The following is a 24,527-nucleotide window of genomic DNA, read 5'->3' as shown; positions in this document are numbered from 1 at the left end:
ACTTTCTTTTAAATATAGCGTATTTATATTAATTATAGAATAATAGTCTTTCATTGTGGTAAAATATATAACAAAAATTATGTTTTAGTATATGTGCTGCCAAAGCAAGCCCTAAAATTGTTTTAATTTGCATTTTCCTAATGCCTAATGATATTGAGCATTTTTTTATGTGCTTATTTACCATCTATATTATCTTCCTTGTAAGTGTCTGTTCAAATATTTTGCCCATTTTTTATAGAGTTGTCTTATTGTGTTGTAATAGTTCTTTATATATTCCGGATATGAGTTCTTTATTATAAATGTACTTTTGCAATATTCTTCCAGTGTAAGTACTTGATTTTTTTATTTTCTTTACAAAGAAAATGAAGTTTTACATTTTTTATAAAGTCCAATTTATTAAAGTTTTAAAACTACAAAATCAATTTTAAAATAGATATAGGACTGTTGAAATTTTCTGTCTATTATTGAATCAATTTTGATCATTTGTTTCTTCTAAAGAATTTGTCTATTTCACCAGTCACCAAATTTATTGGCATAAAATTTTAACATTTCCTTATCCTTTTTTAAATGTCTGTAGGATCTGTAACTTATGTCTCTTTCTTTTCTGATATTGGTAATTTGTGTCTTCTCTCTTTTTTTCTTCATTAGTTTATCTCCAGTTTTTGGTTTCATTTGGTTATCTGTTATTCATCCAGCTCAAAATAGACCATAAATCTACATATCAGACTAAAACAATAACCTTCTGGAAGAAAACAAAGCAGGAAATCTTTGCAAATGTGGGTTAGGCAAAGATTTCTAACCATATTCGCAAAGATTTTTTAGACACCAAACACATAATCCATGAAAGAAAAAATTGATAAATTGGACTTCAACAAAATTAAAAATTGCTCATTGAAAGCCTATTAAGATAATGAAAAGACAGATTGGGAGAAGATATTTGCAGTTCACATATTGGTAAAGGACTTGTATCCAGAACAAAATAAAGAACTCCCAGAACTCAATAATAAGAAAACAAACAACCCAATTAAAAAATTAGGGAAAATATTTAAACAGGTGCTTCACCAAAGAAGATCTAGATATCAGATAAGCACATGAGAAGATGTTTGACCTCAGTAGACAACAAGGATATGCAAATTAAAGCCATCATGGGATACCACTGCCCACCTTAGTATGGCTAAAAATTAAGAAGACCTACTGTACCAGTTGTTATGAATGTGGAGCACTTGAAATTCTTATACACTGCTGGCGAGAAATGTAAAATAATATGGGCACTTGGGAAAACAGTTTGGCAGCTTAAAAAGTTAAACATAAACCTACATACATATGATCCAGCCATTCCACTCCTAGGTATTTACCCAAAAGGAATGAAAACATGGCCCGTACACACATGTCGATAGCAGCTTTATTTGTAATGGTCCCAAATTGGAAACAACCCAGAGTTCCATCAACAGGTGAATGAATAAACAAATTGTGGTGCATCTAAACAACAGAATGCTGCTCAGCATTGAAAAGGGATGAGCTGTTAACACATAGAACTTAATTTTACTTAGTTTTGAATAAAACTAAGTAAAATAATTTTACTTAGTTTTGAAAGATGTGAGACAAAGAATACCCCAAAAATGTACCCACTATTGATTCCAATTTTTTTTAAAGTTCTGAAAAATACATAACTAATCAATAATGATAAAAAAGAGATCAGTGGTTGTCTGAGAAAAGGGTAGTTGTAGGGAGGAGCAGGAGAGAGGGATTACAGAGGGGCATAAGGAAACTTTTGAAGATGATGGATATGTTTGTTATCTTTACTTTGGCAGTAGTTTCACAGGTGTATACATATGTTAAAATTTAAGAAATTTTTAAATATATACAGTTTATTGTATCTCCGTTTTTTTAATGTAAAAAAGAGAGAGAGATCTCAAGGTGCCTGAAATGGAGAAACCAAAGCCAGAATGAGATAGTAAACCTTATTCTCATGAAAGGTAGAATTGTTGTGACTAGAACATAAAATTCACATCTTATCCCTTTAAAATAGTCTAGAACTGCACTGTCTAATATAACAGTTATTCACATGACTGATAATTTAAATTGTAAAAAATTTGAAATTTACTCATTCATACTAGCCTTATTTTAAGTGTTTAATAACCACATGTGTCCAGTGGCTATCATTTTGGTCAAGGCAGATTATAAAACATTTCCATCATCGCAAAAAGTTCAGTTTGACAGCACTGGTCAAGAGAAATTCTACTCATTATTCATAGAGGTGTTAGGAAATTATAAATTGTCTGGGATCTTAGATAAAAGGGAATAGTTATTGGTTAGTAATCTAAGCCCCAGATCTTTAAAACTTGTAGGTATGGGATCTTAGTTATACTGGTCTTAAGACTTGGGAATTCCAAGCCAGGAACTTAACACATAAACTAGTCTAAGACCATTAAATCCCTGGGCCCCCAGCAGAAGAAAAAGTAAAAGTCTGTGTAGGGACACTTCAAAACCCAGGGCACCTGGCTTTCTATGAAAAGAATACCCACTGTAGACAAAATCAGTTGTAAAAATTACAAGCCATATACTACATCTACAGTCTTTATGTAGACTATAGCTTACTACTCATGAAGAGTAGTTAGCTGTTCAAACAGGAGAATTAGCAGTCCAGCAACTTCAGTTAGTAGAATAATCTGAAAGATACTAAGGTAACTGTTTTTTAAATAGTTAAGGAAAGTAATCGACCCTATAATGAAGGAGTAGGAGGGTAAGATCTGTGGAGACTCCCTTTACAAGGATGGTAAAATATATGGGCCAAACAAATGCCAGCAAACCTATTAAATCACACAGCCACAGAAGAGAAAGTGCCTTGTTTTTTCTACAGGCTATAATCTGGCTGAACCTAGAGGTAGATTGATACAACACAGTCTGAAAAGAAGACTGTGAGACTGTAATGCTTCTGCTCTCAGTTGCCTATGTACCTTTTTGTCTTTTAAATAGCGGTCCCCAACCTTTTTGGCATCAGGGACTGGTGCTCCTACAAGAATCTAATGCATAATGATCTGAGATGGAGCTGAGGCGGTGATGCTACAGACAAAGCTGCTCTCACTCACCTGCCACTCACCTCCTGTTGTGCGGCCTGGTTCCTAATAGGCCATGGACCAGTACCAGTCCATGGCCTGGGGGTTGGGGACTCACTCCTCTTCTAAGCCATAACCAGAACAGTTGACATTTAGTGCAGGTAGTCTGCTGGCTGGATATGGTAACTGCCAGCATATTCTCTTTTGCAGACATTATGATCTCAACCAGCTGCTAGAGCCTCGAAGCATAACAGCAGATCCTTTGGACTACCGTCTGAGCTGGCACTTGTGGGAAGTGCTGCGGGCTCTTAACTACACACATCTCTCAGAGCAGTGTGAGGGTGTGCTGCAGGCCAGTTATGCTGGCCAACTGGAAAGTGAGGGGCTCTGGGAGTGGGCCATCTTTGTCTTCCTGCACATTGACAATTCCAGGTGAGTGAGAATTCATTGAACCCACTGAATGCATCTAGAGCTACAGGGCAATGCTAAAGGAATCAGTCTCTTAGGGTTCAGCTCAGCAGGTAAGTGTTTAGAATGTATTTGGGGGTCCAGCCTTGTGATAAACTTGAAGACAGTTCAACCAGAATCCATGACTATCTCTGTATTCATGCAGACAAGTTAGAAATGAGACTGCCTTTGAGTGCCAAATTATGCTCTTTATCATAAGGCTTCTCAGTTGTCTGAGAAGGAAGAAGAGATCTCTGTGAACTGCAAAATCTCTGTGAATCTTTCTAGAGATATCAGATTCAAAGAACCTATAAAATTGGAATAGGAAATGATTAAGTGGAAAGGGAAGGATATGCCTAGATGGAGGAATCCCATTAATTTAGGCACAGATTGACTTGTATGTGGCATGTTTAGAACTACAGTAGTTCTCCGTTATCTGTAGTTTCATTTTCTGCAGTTTCAGTTACCTGTGGTCAGCCACAGTCTGAAAATATAAAATGGAAAATTCCAGAAATAAACAGTTCATAAGTTTTAAATTACATGCTGTTTTGAGTAGCATGATGAAATCTCTTGCCGTCGAACTCCATCCTGCCTAGGTCAAGAGTCATCCCTTTGTCTAGCGTATCCACAGTATGTACACTACTCACCTGTTAGTCACTCAGTAGCTATCTTGGTTATTCGATTAACTGTCGTATAACAGTGCTTGTATTCAAGTAAGCGTTTTTTTTTTTACTTAACGGCCCCAAAGTGCAGGAGCAGTGATGGTCACAATTTGGGTAATGTCAAAGAGAAGCTGTAAAGTGCTTCTTTTCAGTTGAAAAGGTGAGTTAGTACATTAGAATAGGTATTTTGAGAGAGGCACATTCACATAACTTTTATTACAGTATATTATGAAAATTGTTCTATTTTATTAGTTAATCTCTTACTGTGCCTTATTTGTAAATTAAGCTTTATCATATGTATGTATGTATAGGAAAAAACTGTGTGTGTGTGTGTGTGTGTGTGTGTGTGTAGTGTATATATGTATAGGGTTCAGTTTCTTCAGTTTCAGCCATCCACTGGAGGTCTTAGAACATATTCCCCTCAGTTAAGGGAGAACTACTGTATGCAGAAATAATGTTGGCTGAGCTGCCTCAGTGGATCTGTGGAGTGAAGCAATGGTTTGGCAGGGAGGGCCCTGCTTTATCTTTGTCTACTGGCTTTCTCCATCTCTGGCCTTCTTTCCATCCACCAACCTCCACCCCTCAAGTTTGATAGTATTGTATGTACCAGTACATCCTTATGTGGATAATGTTTTGATTCTCTTTCCTGAAAGAGAATCTATATATTTTGTCACATAGTTCTTTTATATATATTTATAATCTGTTGTAAGTACTTTGCATATGTTCACTCATTTAATGCTCATAATGAACCTATGTGATAGGCACTGTTATTGTCTGTTTTACCGATGAGCAACCCAAGGCACAGCAAGATTTGAGTAACTTTTGCTCAAAGTCTTATCGCTAGTAAATAGCAGAGGAGGCTTCCAACTCAAAACACCCAAGAGTCTGTAGTCTTAATCACTATATTGCGCTATCTGTCATGTTGTATGGCATGGAAAGAAGTTGAGTTTTGTAGTCAGACCTGCTTAAATTCTGGATCTACTATGTATTCACTTTGACCCTGGAGTAAAGCTTACTCACATTTGACTTTGGGTAAAGATATTCTCCAAGCCTCAATTTTTTATTTCGTAAATCATAATACTAATACCTATTCAAAGGCGATAGTGGTAGTAAAGGAGTCAGAGTATAAAACATCTAGCACAGCCTTCCCTTTAAGGAATTTCTTTTCTCTTTTTCAGGAAGCAAAATGAACCCAGACTTTTTTTTTTTTTTTAGTTTACTTTACATGATAAATGGTGGGCTGATTGGATGACTGAGGATTTAGAATTGGCTGTGGAGAAGCAGATCCTTTTTGCTGGGGAAAAAAGAATGTATGGAGGCAGTTATGAGAGACTTAGGAGTTCAGAAAAGAATCTCAAATGAGAATACTTTTTGTCTGAAATTAAAATGGCTGGTCCTTTCACCCAGACAGAAAAGGACTCTCCTTAAGAGGCCTCGAAAGCAGGGTGAGTTTAGCCTAAATGTAGAGGTAGAGAGAAAATGAATTAGGAAGGTTAGTGGCTTTGAGGAAGGAAACAAGGACCTGGAAGGGACTTGCAGCTGTTTTGCTTATTTGTACAGACCATGTATGTGAGAGTAAGGGAAGGGGAAAAATTAGGAATGAACTGCAGAGGACTGCTCTATGAAATATAGAATTCCCCTATCCCAGTCTTTTATCTCCTATTACTAGAAAAGAAGTTAAAGGAGAGTTCCTAGCTAGGGAAAGCCTCTTCTGGGCAGTGGCAACCTTCCCTAACCTCAGACTTTTTTGACCACGAAAATATAGTGTGCATAGATACTTGATATTCTGTTTTGTTTAAAAAACAAATGCTGGTGTGATGGCTTTTGATTTTTTTTAGTGAAGTTTGAGGTGATCCACTCAGGGTCAAGTCCTGCAGTGCGAAGGACTGCCCCCAGGGCCAGTGTGAGCCGTCTGAGACAGCCTTCTCCACCAAAGAGGCTGAGATTTATTCCACCTTATCTCTTCTGACAGCATGCGTGAGAAGGCTGTTCGTGAGTTGCTTACCCGGCACTGCCAACTGTTGGAGACCCCTGAATCTTGGGCTAAGGAGACTTTCTTGACCCAGAAGCTTTGTGTGCCTGCCGAATGGATTCACGAGGCCAAAGCAGTGCGAGCACACATGGAATCCGACAAGCATTTGGAGGCCCTCTATTTATTTAAAGCTGGGCACTGGAACCGCTGCCACAAACTCGTCATACGACATTTAGCTTCTGGTGAGTGCTTCACTCAGGCCTGTGTCTCCTGGAATCACCCCAAATTCTTCCAACCTCTGAACCCCACAATGAATCATGCCAGAGATGATTCTCAGTATGGGACGTGGCAGGTGTGAATCAGTGAATCAGATTACACTTTGTGTAAGCTCTCTGTGCAGAAGAGGCTTGGCCAGGATGAGAGGCTAGAGGAGAGGGGTAGATAGCAAAATTGTTACATTATTATTAGCCAGGAATATTCTTGTCGTGTGCTAATTATGTTAAGCTTGTTGTTTATTTAGGGAATTTTATTCAACAACACCAGAAATCTGTTTAGGTAACTGAAGTCAGAAATTCTTCAAATTTTTTAATAGAATTTCAAAATATCTACTTGAAATTCTCAAGTCTGACCCAACGTTATTTCCCTTTCCTTCCTGTCTTGGATTTCTGCCATGTCCTTTCTCTGCACTTTTGGGAACCATATACTTGTGCAGACATAGTGCTCAATGTTTTGTTCTTCAGATGCCATCATTAATGAGAATTATGACTACCTGAAGGGATTCTTGGAAGACCTGGCACCTCCAGAGCGCAGCAGCCTGATCCAGGACTGGGAAACATCTGGCCTTGTTTACCTGGATTATATTCAGGTCCTTGAAATGCTCCACCATATACAACAGGTACCCGAGTTCCTTAAATCACTGGTTCATTTTCCTTTTCCCTGACCCTTAAAGCCACAGAGACCTCAAAAGGCCAGAGCAACAACTTGAAAAACTCATTGGCTAGAGATAGCACTGTCAGTTCTGCAGGAGGATTTATTACTATCTGATATCATTTCTTTATTTTCTGTAAGTTTCCTGAGAGCAAGACCTTGTCTTACCTTATTTACCACCTTTTAAAGTCAGGTTAAAGTCAGGTTAAAAACTGGATTCTGGAGATGAAAGAATAATATACTTCTGTAGACTCTGCAAAGCCCCCCAAAAAGTGGATTTAATAAAAGATACTTCTTGGAAGGGTCGAGTGAGCCATTTGGAGGAGGAAGAAGTGATGGAAACTTAGTAGGTAGGTAGTTTAATATCAGAGTTTGAGAGAGGAGGGATAACCGAAAGTCATGAGACAAAGATGAGGTGCTACTGGAAAGTATTCATAATGTAAGTTATTAATAAAAACATAGGCTGGTTTTTTAGAAAGATTACTTTGGTTACAGTATGGTAGGAAAAAGGATGTAGAAGGGATGACACTGAAGATTATGATCAAACTCTTATGATATTTCAACTGAGAAGGAATGGTAACCTGAGCTAGGCAATGGCCCTGACAAAGGGAATGGAAGACCGGATATTAAACTAGATATAAAGATTGAATAATCATCAACACATCAATTGTTATAGAAGCCATAAGATTGGATCACAATACATAGGGAGAGGCTGTATGGTGAGAAGAGGGTTATGAACTTGAAGTCAGGAGACCTAAATTAAATGCTAGTTTGAGCCATACCTCTTATTAACTATGCTCTTAAAAAGTCATACCATCTTTCTGAACCTAGATTTATGTAGATTTTTGGTGCCATGTTAAAGCTTGCTAGTTACATGATTTGAATGTTGGTCTCAAGATTTGCCCAATCCAAGGCTCTGTACACTATATTACTTTCCTCTGTGAATTACAGCTAAGGTTGTAACTTGCCCTCAGTGACTAGGCAGGATGGTAATGACATGGCACTACTGGCCAGCTTCTTGGGTTTCCCCTCCCTCACCTTACTGTTGTTTCAGAGTTTTGCATAGTCGGTCTATGGGTAGGACTGGTGATAGGAGTTCCTCTTGACCTCATTTAGTTTCTCTGCTTCTTCGTAGGTGGATTGCTCAGGTTATGAGTTGGAGCAGTTACATATCAAAGTGACCTCACTCTGCAACCGGATAGAGCAAATTCAGTGTTACAATGCCAAGGATCGCCTAGCTCAGTCAGGTAAGCCTCTCACCTCTCCCTACTTCCAGCCTACTTGCCCTACTGGCCCACAATTCCCCACCTTTCATTCTTGGTTCTCATTCCATTTTTTTCTCCAGACATGGCCAAACGTGTAGCCAACCTGCTGCGGGTGGTACTGAGCCTTCAGCATGCCCCTGATGCAACTTCTGACTCAACGCCAGACCCTCAGCGAGTCCCTTTGCGCCTGTTGGCTCCTCACATTGGCCGGCTTCCCATGCCTGAGGACTATGCCTTGGAGGAACTGCGCAGCCTCACACAGTCCTACCTTCGAGAACTGACTGTTGGGAGCCAGTGAGCCCCAGGCTCCTCCCATCACACTCACATGCTCATTCACACTCACCACACACAGGTCCCCTGCATTGAGTTGATTGGCAGTGTTTGCCATTCTCTGGGTTGTCTGTGGAATCTCCCCTCTCTTCCTGCTGCCCCATGCAGCATCCTTCAGTTATTCAGGGCTTTCCTTAATACAGAACATAGTGTAAGGGCTTTTGGAATAGAAAAAAGGTGGCAAGTCTCTTTTTACCATCCTTAAGACCAATCCATTTTTTTCTTTTTAAAATTAGTCAATAAAGCATCTTTGGCATAATCCCCCTAAAGAACCAGAGAATCCTTTTCCGCCTTCATCCATTCTGGATCTGTGACCCTCCATGCCAACCTGCTACTCTACTCCTACCCCAGCCCTTTTATACTAGGACTCTTTAGGAATGAGACAGATGATAGGACAAATGTGTTGACCTATGACTGTCCTTCCTTAACAGATGAACTGTCCACAGAAGGAAGGAGAATCTGTTTTTTAAAGTAGATTGATGGCTTAACACTGAGTTTTAGAGTCAAAAAAGGGTTGGACTGAGGAAGCAGAACAGGGTCTTTCTGACTCATTTAGGGTAGAAATGAATGCCTGCCGTGGAAAGGTGGGTCTTCAAGACTTGTTTGTTCCTGCCTTGAAGGTTTCGTGAACACCAAAGCTTCCCTACTACCATGTGCAGGAACCCTTGGTCACAGATCTCATGTCTCTGGGAAGCTCCTAGAATTGTTTGGTCCCTGGTTTTTAGTCATCTTACTGGGCCTCCTGTGTGGATTTGCCTGAAGAGTTTCGATAAAACATAGCAGATTGGGTAGCCCTCCCTGTCCCCTCCTCTGTTCTAGCCCTAATCATCCCCCACCCTCCATCTACAATTCCAGAAGATAAAACCATCATTGAGGCAGGCAAGGAGCCTGGCTTCTGGGTCAGGCAGAGGGCCTTTGTTAGACTGCTGCCAGCTATGGGGAGCCCCAGGTAAACAGCCTGAGACAACTAGTGTTAGGACTGTCACAGACAGACAACATGGCCACTCCTGGGCCTTTATGCATGAAAATTATGTAAAGGTTTTTATTAAAAATATATATATATATAAATAAATGATCTAGATTATTTTCCTCTTTTTCTGAAGCTACTTTCTTAAAAAAATAAATAAAATGAGATGTTTATAGTATTCATGGTATTGGCTTTCTCTTTATTTTTTTGAGCCTTCTTTCCCCCAAGAAACTTTATGGTGGCCTTGTTTGATTTGCAATCTAAAAGGAGATGGGTCTTCAGTTAAAGAGAACACGGTTTAGTTAAACTGGGATACAGACTAGATAAAAAACTAGATTTATAAGGGTAACTTTAGGGATGATTATTGATTAATCCTATTGGCTATACATATATTTATGTGCTCTGATTCTTGATGAGGGATTGAGGAGGGGGTCTCAGATTGCCCATGGCATATATACTTAGCATTCAAAGCTTCCTTGCTCTTCTGCTCTGGGGGTTTTGTTTTTAAACCTTAGACCATACTTTACCTTTCTAATTTATCAGTTTTCATTGTGTAAAGGGAATAATGATCACTGATGTTGCTGCTTCACAGAGCTGTTTTTGAGAGGGATGAAATGAGGCTAATGAGTACTATTTAGTTTTTTGTTTTGTTTTATTTTGGTTGTGGGAATGCAAAATGGCATAACAAGAATATATAACAATTATAAACATTTACATACCTAATGACATTAGCAAAATATACGAAGCAAAAATGGACAGAATTGAAGGGAGAAATAGACCTCTACAATAATAACTGGAAACACACCACTCTCAATAATGCATACAACAACCAGACAGAAGGAAATAGAGAACTTAACGCAATAAATTATATCTAACAAACATAGAGTACTCTACTGAACAATACCATACACATTATTTCCAAGTGCACATGGGACATTTCTCCAGGTTACCCATATGTTAGGCCACAAATGAAATCTCATTTTAAAAGGTAGGTATCATGTAAAGTATCATCTCTGACCACAACAGGATGAAGTTAGAAATCTACAACAGAAGTAAAACTGGAAAATTCACATATTTGTAGAAATTAAGCAACATAACCAAGGATCAAAGACAAAACCACAAGGGAAATTAGAAAATACATAAACATTGATGAAAATGAAAACACACCAAAATGTATGGAACATAGTGAAAATTGGTATTAGGGGAGAAATTTATACCTATAATGCTTACATTAAAAAACAAGAATGAGCTCAAATCAATCTAACTTTATAACTTCAGGAACTAGAAAAGGAAGAACAAACTAAACCCAAAGCTAACAAAAGACAGGCAATAATAAAGATTAGAACAGAGATATATGAAATAAGAAAATAGAAAAGCAATCGAGAAAATGAAAACAAAAGTTGGTTCTTTTGAAAAGATCAGAATTGGCAAACCTTTAGTTAGACACACTAAAACCTCAAATTCCTAAAATCAGAAATTAAAGTGGGGAATGTACAGATTCTGCAAAAATAAAAAGGATTTTAAAGCAATACTATGAACTGCTGTACACCAACAAATTAGATAACTTTGATGAAATGGACAAATTCTTAGAACATAAAACCTACCATAATTAAATAACAAAGAAATAGAAAGTGAATAGACCCATAACTAGTAAGGAGATTGAATCAGTAAAAAAAAAAAAAAAAAAAAAGACTGACAAAAGCCCAGGACCTAATGGCTCACTGGTGAATTCTACCAAACATTTTAAGAATACCAGTCCTCAAACTTTTCCAAAAATTTGAAGAGGAGGGGCCTTCTCTGGGCTGGCAGAGTGGAGGCTGCACCTTGGGTTGCTCCCCCCAACTCCGCGTCGCCTCCACTAGTCACTGCCACCGCCACCATCATCGTCACGACCCCCCCCTTCCAACCTACTCCTTGCTGCCGCCCTCTTTCCTCCTCAGAATGAGCTCCCCAAAAGTAGTGGCCATTAAGGCCTGAAAGCAGGGGCCAAAAAGAGAAACATCTGAAAAATGAGCTGAGGCACAGAAATGTTAAGCTGCAGCCCATTGTTGAGAGCTGATATAAAGCAGAAGATTGAGCTGCTGATGTCAGCTCTGACAAGCTGTCCTCTTCGGAAAGGCTGGAGCCTCAACAGGAAGCCCCCTTAGTTCCTCCGCTGCCACCTCTGCCAGACCCTACACCCCCAGAGCTGGACGAGGAGATCCTGGGTTCAGATGATGATGAGGAGGACCCCATGGACTACTGCAAAGGTGGCTACCATCCAGTGAAAATTGGAGACCTCTTCAAGGTTGGTATCATATTTGTTATTAGGGAACACTTCTCTACTGTTTGGCTGTGCTGGGATATGCAGGAGAAAAGATTTGTTGCAATGAACGTTCTAAAAAGTGCCCAACATTATACAGAGACAGCCTTAGATGAAATAAAATTGTTTAAATATGTTAGAGAAAGTGATCCCAGTGACCCAAGTAAAGACGTGGTAGTACAGCTAATGGATGACTTCAAGATTTCAGGCATGAATGTAATATATGTCTGCATGGTCTTTGAAGTGCTTGGCCACCATCTTCTCAGGTGGATCAAGTCCAATTATCAAAGCCTTCCAGTTCATTGTGTGAAGAGTATCATTCAACAGATCCTCTAGGGGTTAAATTATCTACACAGTAAGTGCAAGATCATTCATACTGACATAAATCCAGAAAACATCTTGGTTTGTGTGGATGATGCATATGTGAGAAGAATGGAGGCAGAAAGCAGTAAGTATGCCTTGACAGCAAAAACCTATAGGAAAAAATTATAAAAACAAAAAGAAAAAACTGTAAAAGAAGCAAAACAGGCAGGCTGAATTATTGGAAAAGCACCTGCAGGAAATTGAAGAATTGGAGCAAGAAGTAGAAAGGAAAATAATAGAAGAAAATGTCACATCAGCTGTACCTTCCAATGAGAAAGATGATGACTACCACCCAGAGGTGAAACTAAAAACAGCTGGATTAGAGGAGGCCGCTGAAGAAAAGACTGTGCGTGACAAGGCAAGGATGTCTGCTTTCACCATTTCCATTCGACATAGTACTCGAAGTTCTAGCCAGGGCAATTAGGGCAGGAAGACAAATAAAAGACCTCCAAAAGGAAGAAATAAAATTATCTGTGTTTGCAGATAATATGATTTTGTATGTAGAAAACTAAAGATTATACATACACACACACACACACACACACACACACACACACACACACACAGCTAGAACTAATAGATGTATTCAGTAAAGTATCAGGATACAAAATCAATATACAAAAATCAGTTGCATTTCTATACACTAACAATGGAAAGGAAATTAGGAAAGCAATTCCACTTACAATAGCATCAAAAAGAATAAAATATCTAGGAATAAACAAGCAAAGAGCCAAAGACATGTACACTGAAAACTACAAAATAAAGAAGACACAAATGAAAAGACATCTCATGTTCATGAATTGGAACACATTAAGATGTCTATACAATCCAAAACAATCCACAGATTTAATGCAATCCTTAATAAAACACCAATGGCATTTTTTTTTTCAGAAATAGAAAATCCATCCTAAAATTCATAGAATCTCAAAGAACTCCAAACAGCCAAAACAATTTGGAAAAGAAGAGCAAAGTTGGAGGATTCACACTTCCCGATTTCAAAATTTACTACAAAGCTATAAAAATCAAAACTGCAGTACTGGCATACAGACGACACAGACTAGGAATAGAAATAGAATAGAGAGCCCAGGAATAAAATCCTTGCATATATGGTCAAGTGATTTTTCATAAGGGTGCCAAAACTGTTTAATGGAAGAAAGGACAGTCTTTTCAACAAATGGTGGTGGATAAACTGGATATCCACATGCATGGAAATGAAGTGGGACCCTTACCTAACACCATATACAAAAATTAAGTCAAAATAGGTCAAAGACTTAAACGTAAGACCTAAATCTAAAATTTTAGAAGAAAATGTAGGACAAAAGCTTCACAGCATTGAATTTGGCAATGATTTCTTGGATATGCCAAGTGCAGGCAACAAAAGAAAAAGTAGACAAATTGGACTACATGAAATTTTAAAAATTTTGTTCATCAAAAGACACAGCTGAGTATAAGGCAACTCAGAGAATGGAGAAAATACTTGTAAATTATGTATCTGATAAGGGATTGGTATCTAGAATATAAAAAGTCCTAGAATTCAACAACAAAAAAAGAAACAATTCAATAACTGGACAAAGGATTTGAATAGACATTTCTCCAAAGAAGATATACAAATGGTCAATAAGCACATGAAAAGATGTTCAACATCACTAATCATTAGGGAAATGGAAATCAAAACTACAATGAGATACCACCCTCCACCCTTTAGAATGGCTGCTATCAAAAAAAATTAAATTAAAATAAATGTTGGTGAGGATGTGGAGAAATTGGAACCCTTGTGCATTGCTGGCGGGAATGTAAAAAGGTATACCTGCTGTGGAAAATGGTATGGAGATTCTTCAAAAAGTTAAAAATAGCATTACCATATGATCCAGTAATTCCACTTCAGGGTATACACTCAAAAGAACTGAAAGCAGAGTCTCAAAGAGGTATTTGTGCACCCATGTTCACAGCATATTTGCACTAGCTAATATGTGGAAGCAACCTAAGTGACCATCAAGGGATGAGTGGATAATCAAAACATGGTAAATAAATACAATAGAATATTATTCAGCCTTAAAAAGGAAGGGAATTCTGACATATGCCATAACATGGATGAACCTTAAGGACATTACATGAAGTGAAATAAGCCAGTCACAAAAAGACAAATACTGTATGAGGTATGCAGTCAAAATCATAAAGAAAATAGAATGGGGGTTGCCAGGGGCTGGGGCTTGTGAATCTTAAGTGTGTGTTTCTGAAAATATCCTGACCAACTCACTGGACCCATAGTGCAAATTGCTAGGTGCAAAGTGCTAGGTGCTTGCCTTATATTATTGAGTGGTCTCAGTTAATCCTTACAGCTTTTGAAATGAGGACTGTTAATCCTATTATCCTGTTTGAGAAAGCTGAAACCCAGAGTTTCAGCATCTTACATGCGTCAGTCTGCTCCTAAGACAGCTGAAAGTGCCCATAAAACCTGTGTTTTCCCTGCTCGTCAGTATGGCTCATGGTGTTTAGGCATGGGAAAAACACTGATGCTCCTATTGGGATGGCTGTGGGGACTTGGAGGTGAGGATGTGGGCTGCATCTCCTGCTTTGTGGGATCACTTGAAACAGCGTGAGGCTCAGCATCACTCCTACCAGTAGCAGAGAGCTCACTTGGCAACAAGCACCTGGAGGTAGAGTTGACAGTGTAAAGGGAGGGTCCAGAATTCAGCAGTGGTGGCAGAGCTGGGAGGACAGTTATCATCCATATGACGGCCCTGGCCCCTCTCACCCTTAAGCCCCGATATCCTGCAGATTCTCACACTGGCATCTCTTTACCCTTTAACCCCTCAGGCTTGGCCTGAGCGGAGCCTAGGTGCTGCTTTACAGAAGTTAAATAATTCAGGTCCCAGTGACTTGAGATGTCAGTTTCAGTTGCTCTGTTCCCATGGGCACAGGTGTCCAGACGTTGTAATTAAGCTAATGAAAAGAGCCAGTGAGAGGGACCTGCCGTCCTGTGCTTCAGAGGGCTCAGGTCTGATGGAGTCCCTGCCCTTGTCCTGCTGAAAATCAGCCATACTCATCCAGAGCTCAGGTATGGGGGATGGAGCCAGGAACTCAGAGGGGCTGAGACAGGAGGAGAACTGGAGAGCAGAAAGAGGAAGATCGAGACAGGGAAGCCAAGAGAGACCAAGAAAGAGTTACAGAGGGAAAAAGAGAAGGAAACAGAGAGGCCGAGTGAGGAGTAAATGCGGTGGCAGTAGCAGAGAAAAGGACAGAGGCAGAGGCCAGAGAGGCAAGGACCAGCAGAGAAGGAGAAACAGCAGATGCAAAGGACCGAGTACTAAAATCCGAGGCCAGGTACAAAAAAGGAGAGTCAGATCACCAGAAAGGCCACAGGGCTCCCTAGAGCGTAGCTAAACCCAGCAGAGATCTGTCTTACTGCTAACTTCCAGGTATTGTCCACACCATCCTTGACAGCAGGGCCTGATGCTGCCCTAGGTTGGGCCGGGAGGCTCGCATCCAGAGTTCTGCCCTGCCTCTTGCGGTAGCAAGGCCATGGGGCCAGGCAAGCACCGCCTCAGCCTTGGCTTCTCTGTCTCCGGCCTTCTGCTCCTGCTCCCACACCTTCCAGGTATGACGCTTAATAAGCCAGCCTCTCTGGGTATTGCTGCTATTCCCATCCTCCCCCAATCTCTCTCCACATGCTCTTCATTTCTCTCTTCAGTACCTGTGCTGGGAACGAGTTAAGTGGGGGCCTGGCGAGGGTGGTGGAGAAGAGAGTGAAAGCAGATTTGCCTGGCTAGGGTAGAAGCGGTGAGAGGGCAGCTCCCAGAAATAGGGTTGGAAAAGCCAGAGGGCCAGACCAGAGGGGACTTGAATGCCAGACTGAGTTGGGGCTTTATCCAGTGGGCAATGAGGAGCCATTGAATGGTTTTAAGCAATTACTGGCTTGGTCAAATTTGCATATTTAAAAGCTTGATCTCTCAGAAGTGTTTAGAGGCTGAGCCTTAGGCAAGGGGAGCCATGAGAAGGCTGCTACGCCATAGTCCCTGTGAAGGAGGAAGAGGCGTGAGCTGGAGAGGCGATTAAACATTCGAGATGTTCAGTGTTATGAATGACAGGATTTGGGCACTGGTTTGCAGTGGCGGGGGCGGGAGAGGAGAAAGGAGCGATAATTCCCAGATTTCCCAGATTTCCAGCTGACTGAGGGCTGCCGTTTACTGAGATGGGGAGCACCAAACAAAGAGCAGGTTTCAGAGAATGGGGAGAAGAAATGAATTCCTGTTTTGCAACTACAGAGTTTAAGGTGCCTATAGGACATTGAGGAGTGGAGCTCAGAAGAAAAATGGATTCTGGGGAGTAACACTTAAGCGAGAGACTGAGGACAGTGTGATTCATCACAAAAGCTTAGGGAAGAGTAGGTTTTCAAAAGAAGGGACTGGCTCATAGTGTCAGAAGCTTTGAAGAAATCAACTGAGCGCAGCTGGAGAAGTGGAGGTAGGGCTAAGAGATGGGTGGGGGAGCAATAGGGTTCAAGTGCCTGGGTGAGAGTTGGGACTCTTGTGGCCTATTTGGGTCCCTCTAGCATTTGTGGCAGGGCAGGCAGAATCCAGGTCCTTGGGAAGGGAAGGGGAAGGGAAAGGAAGAAACCCGTCAGCCTTGTTTCTGAAGATAATACCAAGTCACTCTACCACCTTTACCTCATTCATCTCTGGAGGCAGGCCAAGGAGAAACTAGACTTGCAGCTAGAGGGACAGAGGGTAGACAGCAAGAGAACCATTCAGATGGCTGTGAGATAGTGGAGCAGGTGACAGCCCCTACTTTAAGGGGTGGGGGGTGTGAGCAGAGGTTCCTGGACTAGGGCGTGAGATGGACAGCCCTACTTACTGATTCCCCAGAGTGCTTGGGAGCTGAGGGCAGGCTGGCCTACAAGCTGTTTCGTGACCTTTTTGCCAACTACACAAGTGCCCTGAGACCTGTGGCGGACACAGACCAGGCTCTGAATGTAACCCTGGAGGTGACCTTGTCCCAGATCATCGACATGGTGCGTTATGATTGTTGTATAACTGTGGAGTGTGCTGGGAACAGTGTCAAGGAATTTGGGGGTGAGAGACTGGGATTATTCTCCAAATAATTCTTTTCTGTAAACATTAATATTAAAAGTAACAGCTACTTATTATTGAATACTAACTGTTGGGTGTCCATGGTGTGCCCAACACTTTGCACACTTGAATCCCTGCCCAGCAGGGATTATCACCTATGTAACTGCTGAGGATGCTGAAGCCCAGAGAAGAAACAGCCAAAGTCACAACAAGCCGTGGGTGGGAACTGGCTGTATGGGCAAGTTGGGTTTGTGTGTGCTGCCCAGAACTCTGTAGGTGAGTGTGCACGCTCAGGGAAAGATATGCAGGTACATGTGTCCATATCTGTGCCTACTCCCTGCTCCCAACTAGGATGAGCGCAACCAAGTGCTGACCCTGTACCTGTGGATCCGACAGGAGTGGGCAGATGCTTACCTACGGTGGGACCCTGATGACTATGGTGGCCTAGATGCCATCCGCATCCCCAGCAGTCTCGTGTGGCGGCCAGACATCGTACTCTATAACAAGTACTGCCTGCTCGCCCCTCCCCCCACCCTTAACTCTCCCTAGAGTTGCCCTTGGCTCTGAGAATGCACTTATTTCTCATCCCCCACCTGACTAGGGTGCTATGCTACCCCAGCCTTCCCCCAGGACCCTTCTGATCTGGCAGAAAAGTGTTAGCAGTAGTGGCTACATGGTGCAGTAGGGCTTTCTGATGGCACAGAAATTGTGGCTCATGGCAAGGGCCTGATGCGGGGCCAGCTCCTTCACAGGTCCTCCGTGGTACCCCTACTTTAGACTGTCCCAAGACAACCCATGCTGAATGTCTCCTAGGAACCCACTGTTCAGTCCAGGGCCAGTTCTGTATCTCTCACAGAGAGGGTTCTGGGGCACAAGTGCCTCTTCATGGCACACTCGGCCCTTCCGGGTGGGCTCTGACTCTCAGGGCTCTCCAAGGGCCCGCATAGGGACTTCCTTCTGGGCCTAGCCTTCTGGAGCATCCCTTGATGCAGCCTAAGCCAGTTCCGGGTTTCCCAGACATCGCACGGCTGTGTGTGTTTTCCGGGGGGCTCCTTACAAGCTTTGTAGATGATACCCAAGAGAAGTGGTGGAGAAGAGAGTGAAAGCAGATTTGCCTGGCTAGGGTAGAAGCGGTGAGAGGGCAGCTCCCAGAAATAGGGTTGGAAAAGCCAGAGGGCCAGACCAGAGGGGACTTGAATGCCAGACTGAGTTGGGGCTTTATCCAGTGGGCAATGAGGAGCCATTGAATAGTTTTAAGCAATTACTGGCTTGGTCAAATTTGCATATTTAAAAGCGTGATCTCTCAGAAGTGTTTAGGTGTTCAGAGGCTGAGCCTTAGGCAAGGGGAGCCGTGAGAAGGCTGCTACTGCCATAGTCCCTGTGAAGGAGGAAGAGGCGTGAGCTGGAGAGGCGATTAAACATTTGAGATGTTCAGCGTTATGATTGACAGGATTTGGGCACTGGTTTGCAGTGGCGGGGGCGGGAGAGGAGAAAGGAGCGATAATTCCCAGATTTCCCAGATTTCCAGCTGACTGAGGGCTGCCGTTTGCTGAGATGGGGAACACCAAACAAGGAGCAGGTTTCAGAGAATGGGGAGAAGAAATGAATTCCTGTTTTGCAACTACAGAGTTTAAGGTGCCTATAGGACATTGAGGAGTGGAGCTCAGAAGAAAAATGGATTCTGGGGAGTAACACTTAAGCGAGAGACTGAGGACAGTGTGATTCATCACAAAAGCTTAGGGAAGAGTAGGTTTTCAAAAGAAGGGACTGGTTCATAGTGTCAGAAGCTTTGAAGAAATCAACTGAGCGCAGCTGGAGAAGTGGAGGTAGGGCTAAGAGATGGGTGGGGGAGCAATAGGGTTCAAGTGCCTGGGTGAGAGTTGGGACTCTTGTGGCCTATTTGGGTCCCTCTAGCATTTGTGGCAGGGCAGGCAGAATCCAGGTCCTTGGGAAGGGAAGGGGAAGGGAAAGGAAGAAACCCGTCAGCCTTGTTTCTGAAGATAATACCAAGTCACTCTACCACCTTTACCTCATTCATCTCTGGAGGCAGGCCAAGGAGAAACTAGACTTGCAGCTAGAGAGACAGAGGGTAGACAGCAAGAGAACCATTCAGATGGCTGTGAGATAGTGGAGCAGGTGACAGCCCCTACTTTAAGGGGTGGGGGGTGTGAGCAGAGGTTCCTGGACTAGGGCGTGAGATGGACAGCCCTACTTACTGATTCCCCAGAGTGCTTGGGAGCTGAGGGCAGGCTGGCCTACAAGCTGTTTCGTGACCTTTTTGCCAACTACACAAGTGCCCTGAGACCTGTGGCGGACACAGACCAGGCTCTGAATGTAACCCTGGAGGTGACCTTGTCCCAGATCATCGACATGGTGCGTTATGATTGTTGTATAACTGTGGAGTGTGCTGGGAACAGTGTCAAGGAATTTGGGGGTGAGAGACTGGGATTATTCTCCAAATAATTCTTTTCTGTAAACATTAATATTAAAAGTAACAGCTACTTATTATTGAATACTAACTGTTGGGTGTCCATGGTGTGCCCAACACTTTGCACACTTGAATCCCTGCCCAGCAGGGATTATCACCTATGTAACTGCTGAGGATGCTGAAGCCCAGAGAAGAAACAGCCAAAGTCACAACAAGCCGTGGGTGGGAACTGGCTGTATGGGCAAGTTGGGTTTGTGTGTGCTGCCCAGAACTCTGTAGGTGAGTGTGCACGCTCAGGGAAAGATATGCAGGTACATGTGTCCATATCTGTGCCTACTCCCTGCTCCCAACTAGGATGAACGCAACCAAGTGCTGACCCTGTACCTGTGGATCCGACAGGAGTGGGCAGATGCTTACCTACGGTGGGATCCTGATGACTATGGTGGCCTAGATGCCATCCGCATCCCCAGCAGTCTCGTGTGGCGGCCAGACATCGTACTCTATAACAAGTACTGCCTGCTTGCCCCTCTCCCCACCCTTAACTCTCCCTAGAGTTGCCCTTGGCTCTGAGAATGCACTTATTTCTCATCCCCCACCTGACTAGGGTGCTATGCTACCCCAGCCTTCCCCCAGGACCCTTCTGATCTGGCAGAAAAGTGTTAGCAGTAGTGGCTACATGGTGCAGTAGGGCTTTCTGATGGCACAGAAATTGTGGCTCATGGCAAGGGCCTGATGCGCGGCCAGCTCCTTCACAGGTCCTCCGTGGTACCCCTACTTTAGACTGTCCCAAGACAACCCATGCTGAATGTCTCCTAGGAACCCACTGTTCAGTCCCGGGCCAGTTCTGTATCTCTCACAGAGAGGGTTCTGGGGCACAAGTGCCTCTTCATGGCACACTCGGCCCTTCCGGGTGGGCTCTGACTCTCAGGGCTCTCCAAGGGCCCGCATAGGGACTTCCTTCTGGGCCTAGCCTTCTGGAGCATCCCTTGATGCAGCCTAAGCCAGTTCCGGGTTTCCCAGACATCGCACGGCTGTGTGTGTTTTCCGGGGGGCTCCTTACAAGCTTTGTAGATGATACCCAAGAGAAGTCACTGTGCGGCCAGGTGCCAACTTTTGCAGAGGAATTTTTTAAGCCGCCCTAGGCTAGATCTGTATCCTTTCCAGGCCCTTCAGGTGCTTCCCCTTTTGGCCTCCAAAAGCGCAGAGGGCACTCCGCAGGGCACAGTCTACCCTCCATGAGGAGGCAATCTGGCCATGGGGTTACTTGTAGTCACAGAGCTTCTCCATGCGTCTGGCTCTGCGGTGGTTCCAGAGCTGCTCTGCAGGCAGTAGCCACTTCAAGGGGTCCCCACCCGCCTCCCGCAGGGCTGACGCGCAGCCTCCGGCCTCGGCCATCACCAACGTGGTTCTGCGGCACGACGGCTCTGTGCGCTGGGACGCTCCGGCCATCACGCGCAGTTCGTGCCACGTGGATGTGTCGGCCTTCCCGTTCGACGCACAGCGCTGCGGCCTGACTTTCGGCTCGTGGACGCACGGCGGGCACCAGCTGGATGTGCAGCCGCGGGGCAACGGGGCCAGCCTGGCCGACTTCGTGGAGAACGTGGAGTGGCGCGTGTTGGGCATGCCAGCGCGGCGGCGCGTGCTCACCTACGGCTGCTGCTCGGAGCCCTACCCAGACGTGACTTTCACACTGCTGCTGCGCCGCCGCGCTGCTGCCTACGTGTGCAACCTGCTGCTGCCCTGCGTGCTCATCTCGCTGCTCGCGCCGCTTGCCTTCCACCTGCCTGCCGACTCGGGAGAGAAGGTATCCCTCGGCGTCACCGTGCTGCTGGCGCTCACGGTCTTCCAGCTGCTCCTGGCTGAGAGCATGCCACCAGCGGAGAGTGTGCCACTCATCGGTGAGTGGGCGTGAGTGGCCGAGGAACGCTCCAGGGTGGGAGTGCCTGTGGGGACGCAGGAAGATTGGGGGAGAGCCTGTCCCCTCCCTGAGACTGCCCCACTTTCGCTGATGCATGCGGGTCCCCATCTTTGCAGGGGCGGGGCTTGGATCAGCAGAGTGCCCCCCACCTTCGGGGTGTGTGTGTTGGGGGCGTCCTGGGAGCATACCTCACTCTAAAATTGAGAAGAAAGGAGTAGGCCCCTTCTAGGGAGGACACCCTCTCCTCACCGGAGGGGGCTGAGAAGCGAGTAGGTCTTTTCTCAAGGACTTGAGGGAGGAAGGTCGATGTCCTCAGGATTGTAATAACAGGCAAAACACAGTGAGTGCTCACCGCGTGCCAGGCACTTTCCTAAGCCCTTGATCTTTATTAACTCAGGTAAGCATCCCCACAGATCTGCAAGGTAAGTTCTGTTGTTATCCCAGTTGTACTGAAAGGATCAGTCAGTTGCCCCATGTCATGGCCATACTATTTGAGAGGGTGACTTTTATGGGTTGTGGGTAAATGCAGTGAAGGGAACAATTAGGGAGTAAATAGCTTCTGAGAACCCACTTGTGGGAATGCGGGCAGGGGAGACCTTCCACTTTCATCCATTGGGTGTGGAGGGTCCTGAGAGTCTCATGGTGGGTGAGCTCATTCCTGTTTATGCTGAGGCTGCTGGGAAGCTCAGGCCCCCTGAGTTCTTGTTGTGGGTCCCACCTCATTCTTTCTCTTGCAGGGAAATACTACATGGCCACCATGACCATGGTCACCTTCTCCACAGCACTCACCATCCTTGTCATGAACCTGCATTACTGTGGTCCCACTGCCCGCCCAGTGCCAGCCTGGGCTCGGGCTTTCCTCCTTGGACACCTGGCACGGGGCCTGTGTGTACGGGAACGAGGGGAGCCCTGTGGGCGGTCTAGACCACCCAAGTCACCTCCCAGTCCCCAGCCTCCTAAGGGAGGGGCAGGCCTGCCAGCAGGCCCTTGCCATGAGCCGCGGTGTCTGTGCCATCAGGAAGCTCTATTGCGTCATGTAGCCACCATTGCCAGCACCTTCCGCAGCCACCGAGCTGCCCAGCGCCGCCATGAGGACTGGAAGCGCCTGGCCCGTGTGATGGACCGCTTCTTCCTTGGCATTTTTTTCTCCATGGCCCTGGTCATGAGCCTCCTGGTGCTGGTACAGGCCCTGTGAGTCCCAAGAGTCTGCTGAAGCCACAGCACCTCCAGACAGAGATGCAAAGGACAGGTGGTTTTCTTGGCCCTCAGACCACTCAATCTCTTCCCACTGTGCCTAAGAGCCTGGGACATTCCCTCTCAGGATCAGTACTGCTGACTTCACAAACCACGAGGAGCATTTGTTGGCTATATACCCTAACACAGAAGTCCCCAACCTTTTTGGCACCAGGGACCAGTGCTCCCATAAGAATCTAATGCCTGATGATCTGAGTCGGAGCTGAAGCGGTGATGCTAGGCTGGGGAGCGGCTGCAAATACAGATGAAGCTTTGCTCGCTTACTACTCACCTCCTGTTGTGTGGCCTGGTTCCTAAGAGGCCACAGACCAGTACTGGTCAGCGGCCTGGAGGTTGGGGACCCCTGCCCTAACATCTAAGGGAAATCCAGAGCTTGCCACTTCCCTAATTCCTATAGAGAAGGAACTCTAAGTGCAGTCCCGGAGGGACAAAATTGCACTTCAGTGCTGAGTGTTAAGAGCTTTCACTTAGGTCAAGTGTGTCAGCTCACTCGACCACCCGGTGTCCCCCCTCCCCATACATGTAAATACGTCCTCTGGGAGAGGTTAGCAACCCCCACAGGTGTCTGCTTTAGAGGGTTTACTTTTTTGATTAAAAGAGAGTTGTTTTCCTTATATAAGAAAGAGAACTGACATATTTTCTGCCTTCTCGTTCTTTCTTAATGGCTGCTATCATAGGGACTTGGTCTTGCCTGTTCCTGCCCAGGTGCTCAGAGAAGGGAACTGGAAATTTAGATTCATGGTTTAATTTTCAGAGCTGGAGACCACACAGGGGTTTGGCCCCGAAGCCTCAATTCATCATTAAGTGTGTGCCTGGTACCTCCTTGATGTCCTCTCTTACCCTTGGGGCCCATGGTAATGGGAGACGGGGATCCAGGTTTGTCTCTCTAGAAACGGAAACCTTAGGACTCATGGGTCAGAACAGAAATTACATCTTTGATGACAAGAAAATGCCTGGGATTCGACCAAGACTCTGGCAGAGGACATAAAGCTTAAAGCTCTCTGCCATCTCTCCTGCTCTCTCCCCTCTGGGGTTAACTGCAGTCCACCCCATTCCCACACACTGATATTCAGAGAGCTTAAAGTGTCCAAGGTAGGAGCAATGTGGGGACCAGCTATTTGCAAGGCATTTGTTCTTTTTTGACTTTCACACATTTCCTGGTACCTCCTCTGTGCATCAGACCAAGTTCTTGCCCTTAGGAAGCTCACCGTCCGGCATGGGCGACAGACATGGACATGTGGTGTAGAGAAGCCCCCGGGACCTGTGGGAGCACAGCAGGGCCCTAACCTAGCAGGGTGTGGGAGGTCAGAGAAGGCTTCCTGGAAGAGTGAATAGGAGCTTTCCAGGTGCACATGTGAGGCATTTGAGTAACACCAGCAAGTACTATGGCCAAGTGCTTTTCTCCTCAATGACCCCACCCCCAAACTAGTTTAATCTTATACCTCCCAGAGAGTTGTTGCCTCTCCTGGAGTCTGCCCACCTTTCTTCGACATCTCACTTCCAGAGTCCTGAGTAGGGTTCAGTCCCAAAATTCTCCTATTTCTCCACCAGCAGGCCTGGCAGCTGC

At 44.4% G+C, this 24,527-nt stretch overlaps 2 protein-coding genes and 1 pseudogene across 8 annotated transcripts in view; all 3 read left to right on the top strand.

Annotated features, from left to right (window-relative positions):
* NUP98 (nucleoporin 98) overlaps window positions 1-9,753 on the top strand; it is an 81,741-nt gene extending 71,988 nt beyond the window's left edge. For all 7 annotated transcript variants that reach the window (XM_023521667.1, XM_011377433.2, XM_011377431.2 and 4 more), the window contains 5 exons: window positions 3,267-3,488; window positions 6,138-6,379; window positions 6,878-7,032; window positions 8,200-8,311; window positions 8,410-9,753. In XM_023521667.1, the coding sequence (XP_023377435.1) occupies window positions 3,267-3,488; window positions 6,138-6,379; window positions 6,878-7,032; window positions 8,200-8,311; window positions 8,410-8,627 (949 nt within the window). In that variant the 3' untranslated portion in view covers window positions 8,628-9,753. The remainder of the gene's footprint in view (window positions 1-3,266; window positions 3,489-6,137; window positions 6,380-6,877; window positions 7,033-8,199; window positions 8,312-8,409) is intronic.
* LOC105303695 lies at window positions 9,223-12,885 on the top strand (annotated as a pseudogene).
* A 6,702-nt stretch (window positions 12,886-19,587) lies between these two features.
* On the top strand, window positions 19,588-23,085 carry CHRNA10 (cholinergic receptor nicotinic alpha 10 subunit). Its single transcript, XM_011377427.1, has 4 exons — window positions 19,588-19,794; window positions 20,143-20,297; window positions 21,154-21,686; window positions 22,444-23,085. The coding sequence occupies exons 3-4, from the start codon at window positions 21,410-21,412 to the stop codon at window positions 22,899-22,901; spliced, it is 735 nt and encodes a 244-aa protein (XP_011375729.1). The 5' UTR covers window positions 19,588-19,794; window positions 20,143-20,297; window positions 21,154-21,409; the 3' UTR covers window positions 22,902-23,085.
* The last annotated feature ends 1,442 nt before the right edge of the window (window positions 23,086-24,527 follow it).

This window comes from Pteropus vampyrus, unplaced genomic scaffold (genome assembly GCF_000151845.1).
Source record: "Pteropus vampyrus isolate Shadow unplaced genomic scaffold, Pvam_2.0 Scaffold311, whole genome shotgun sequence".
Classification (NCBI taxonomy): domain Eukaryota; kingdom Metazoa; phylum Chordata; class Mammalia; order Chiroptera; family Pteropodidae; genus Pteropus; species Pteropus vampyrus.
Note: the sequence above shows the minus strand (reverse complement) of the source record. Positions and strands in the feature narration are given on the sequence as shown.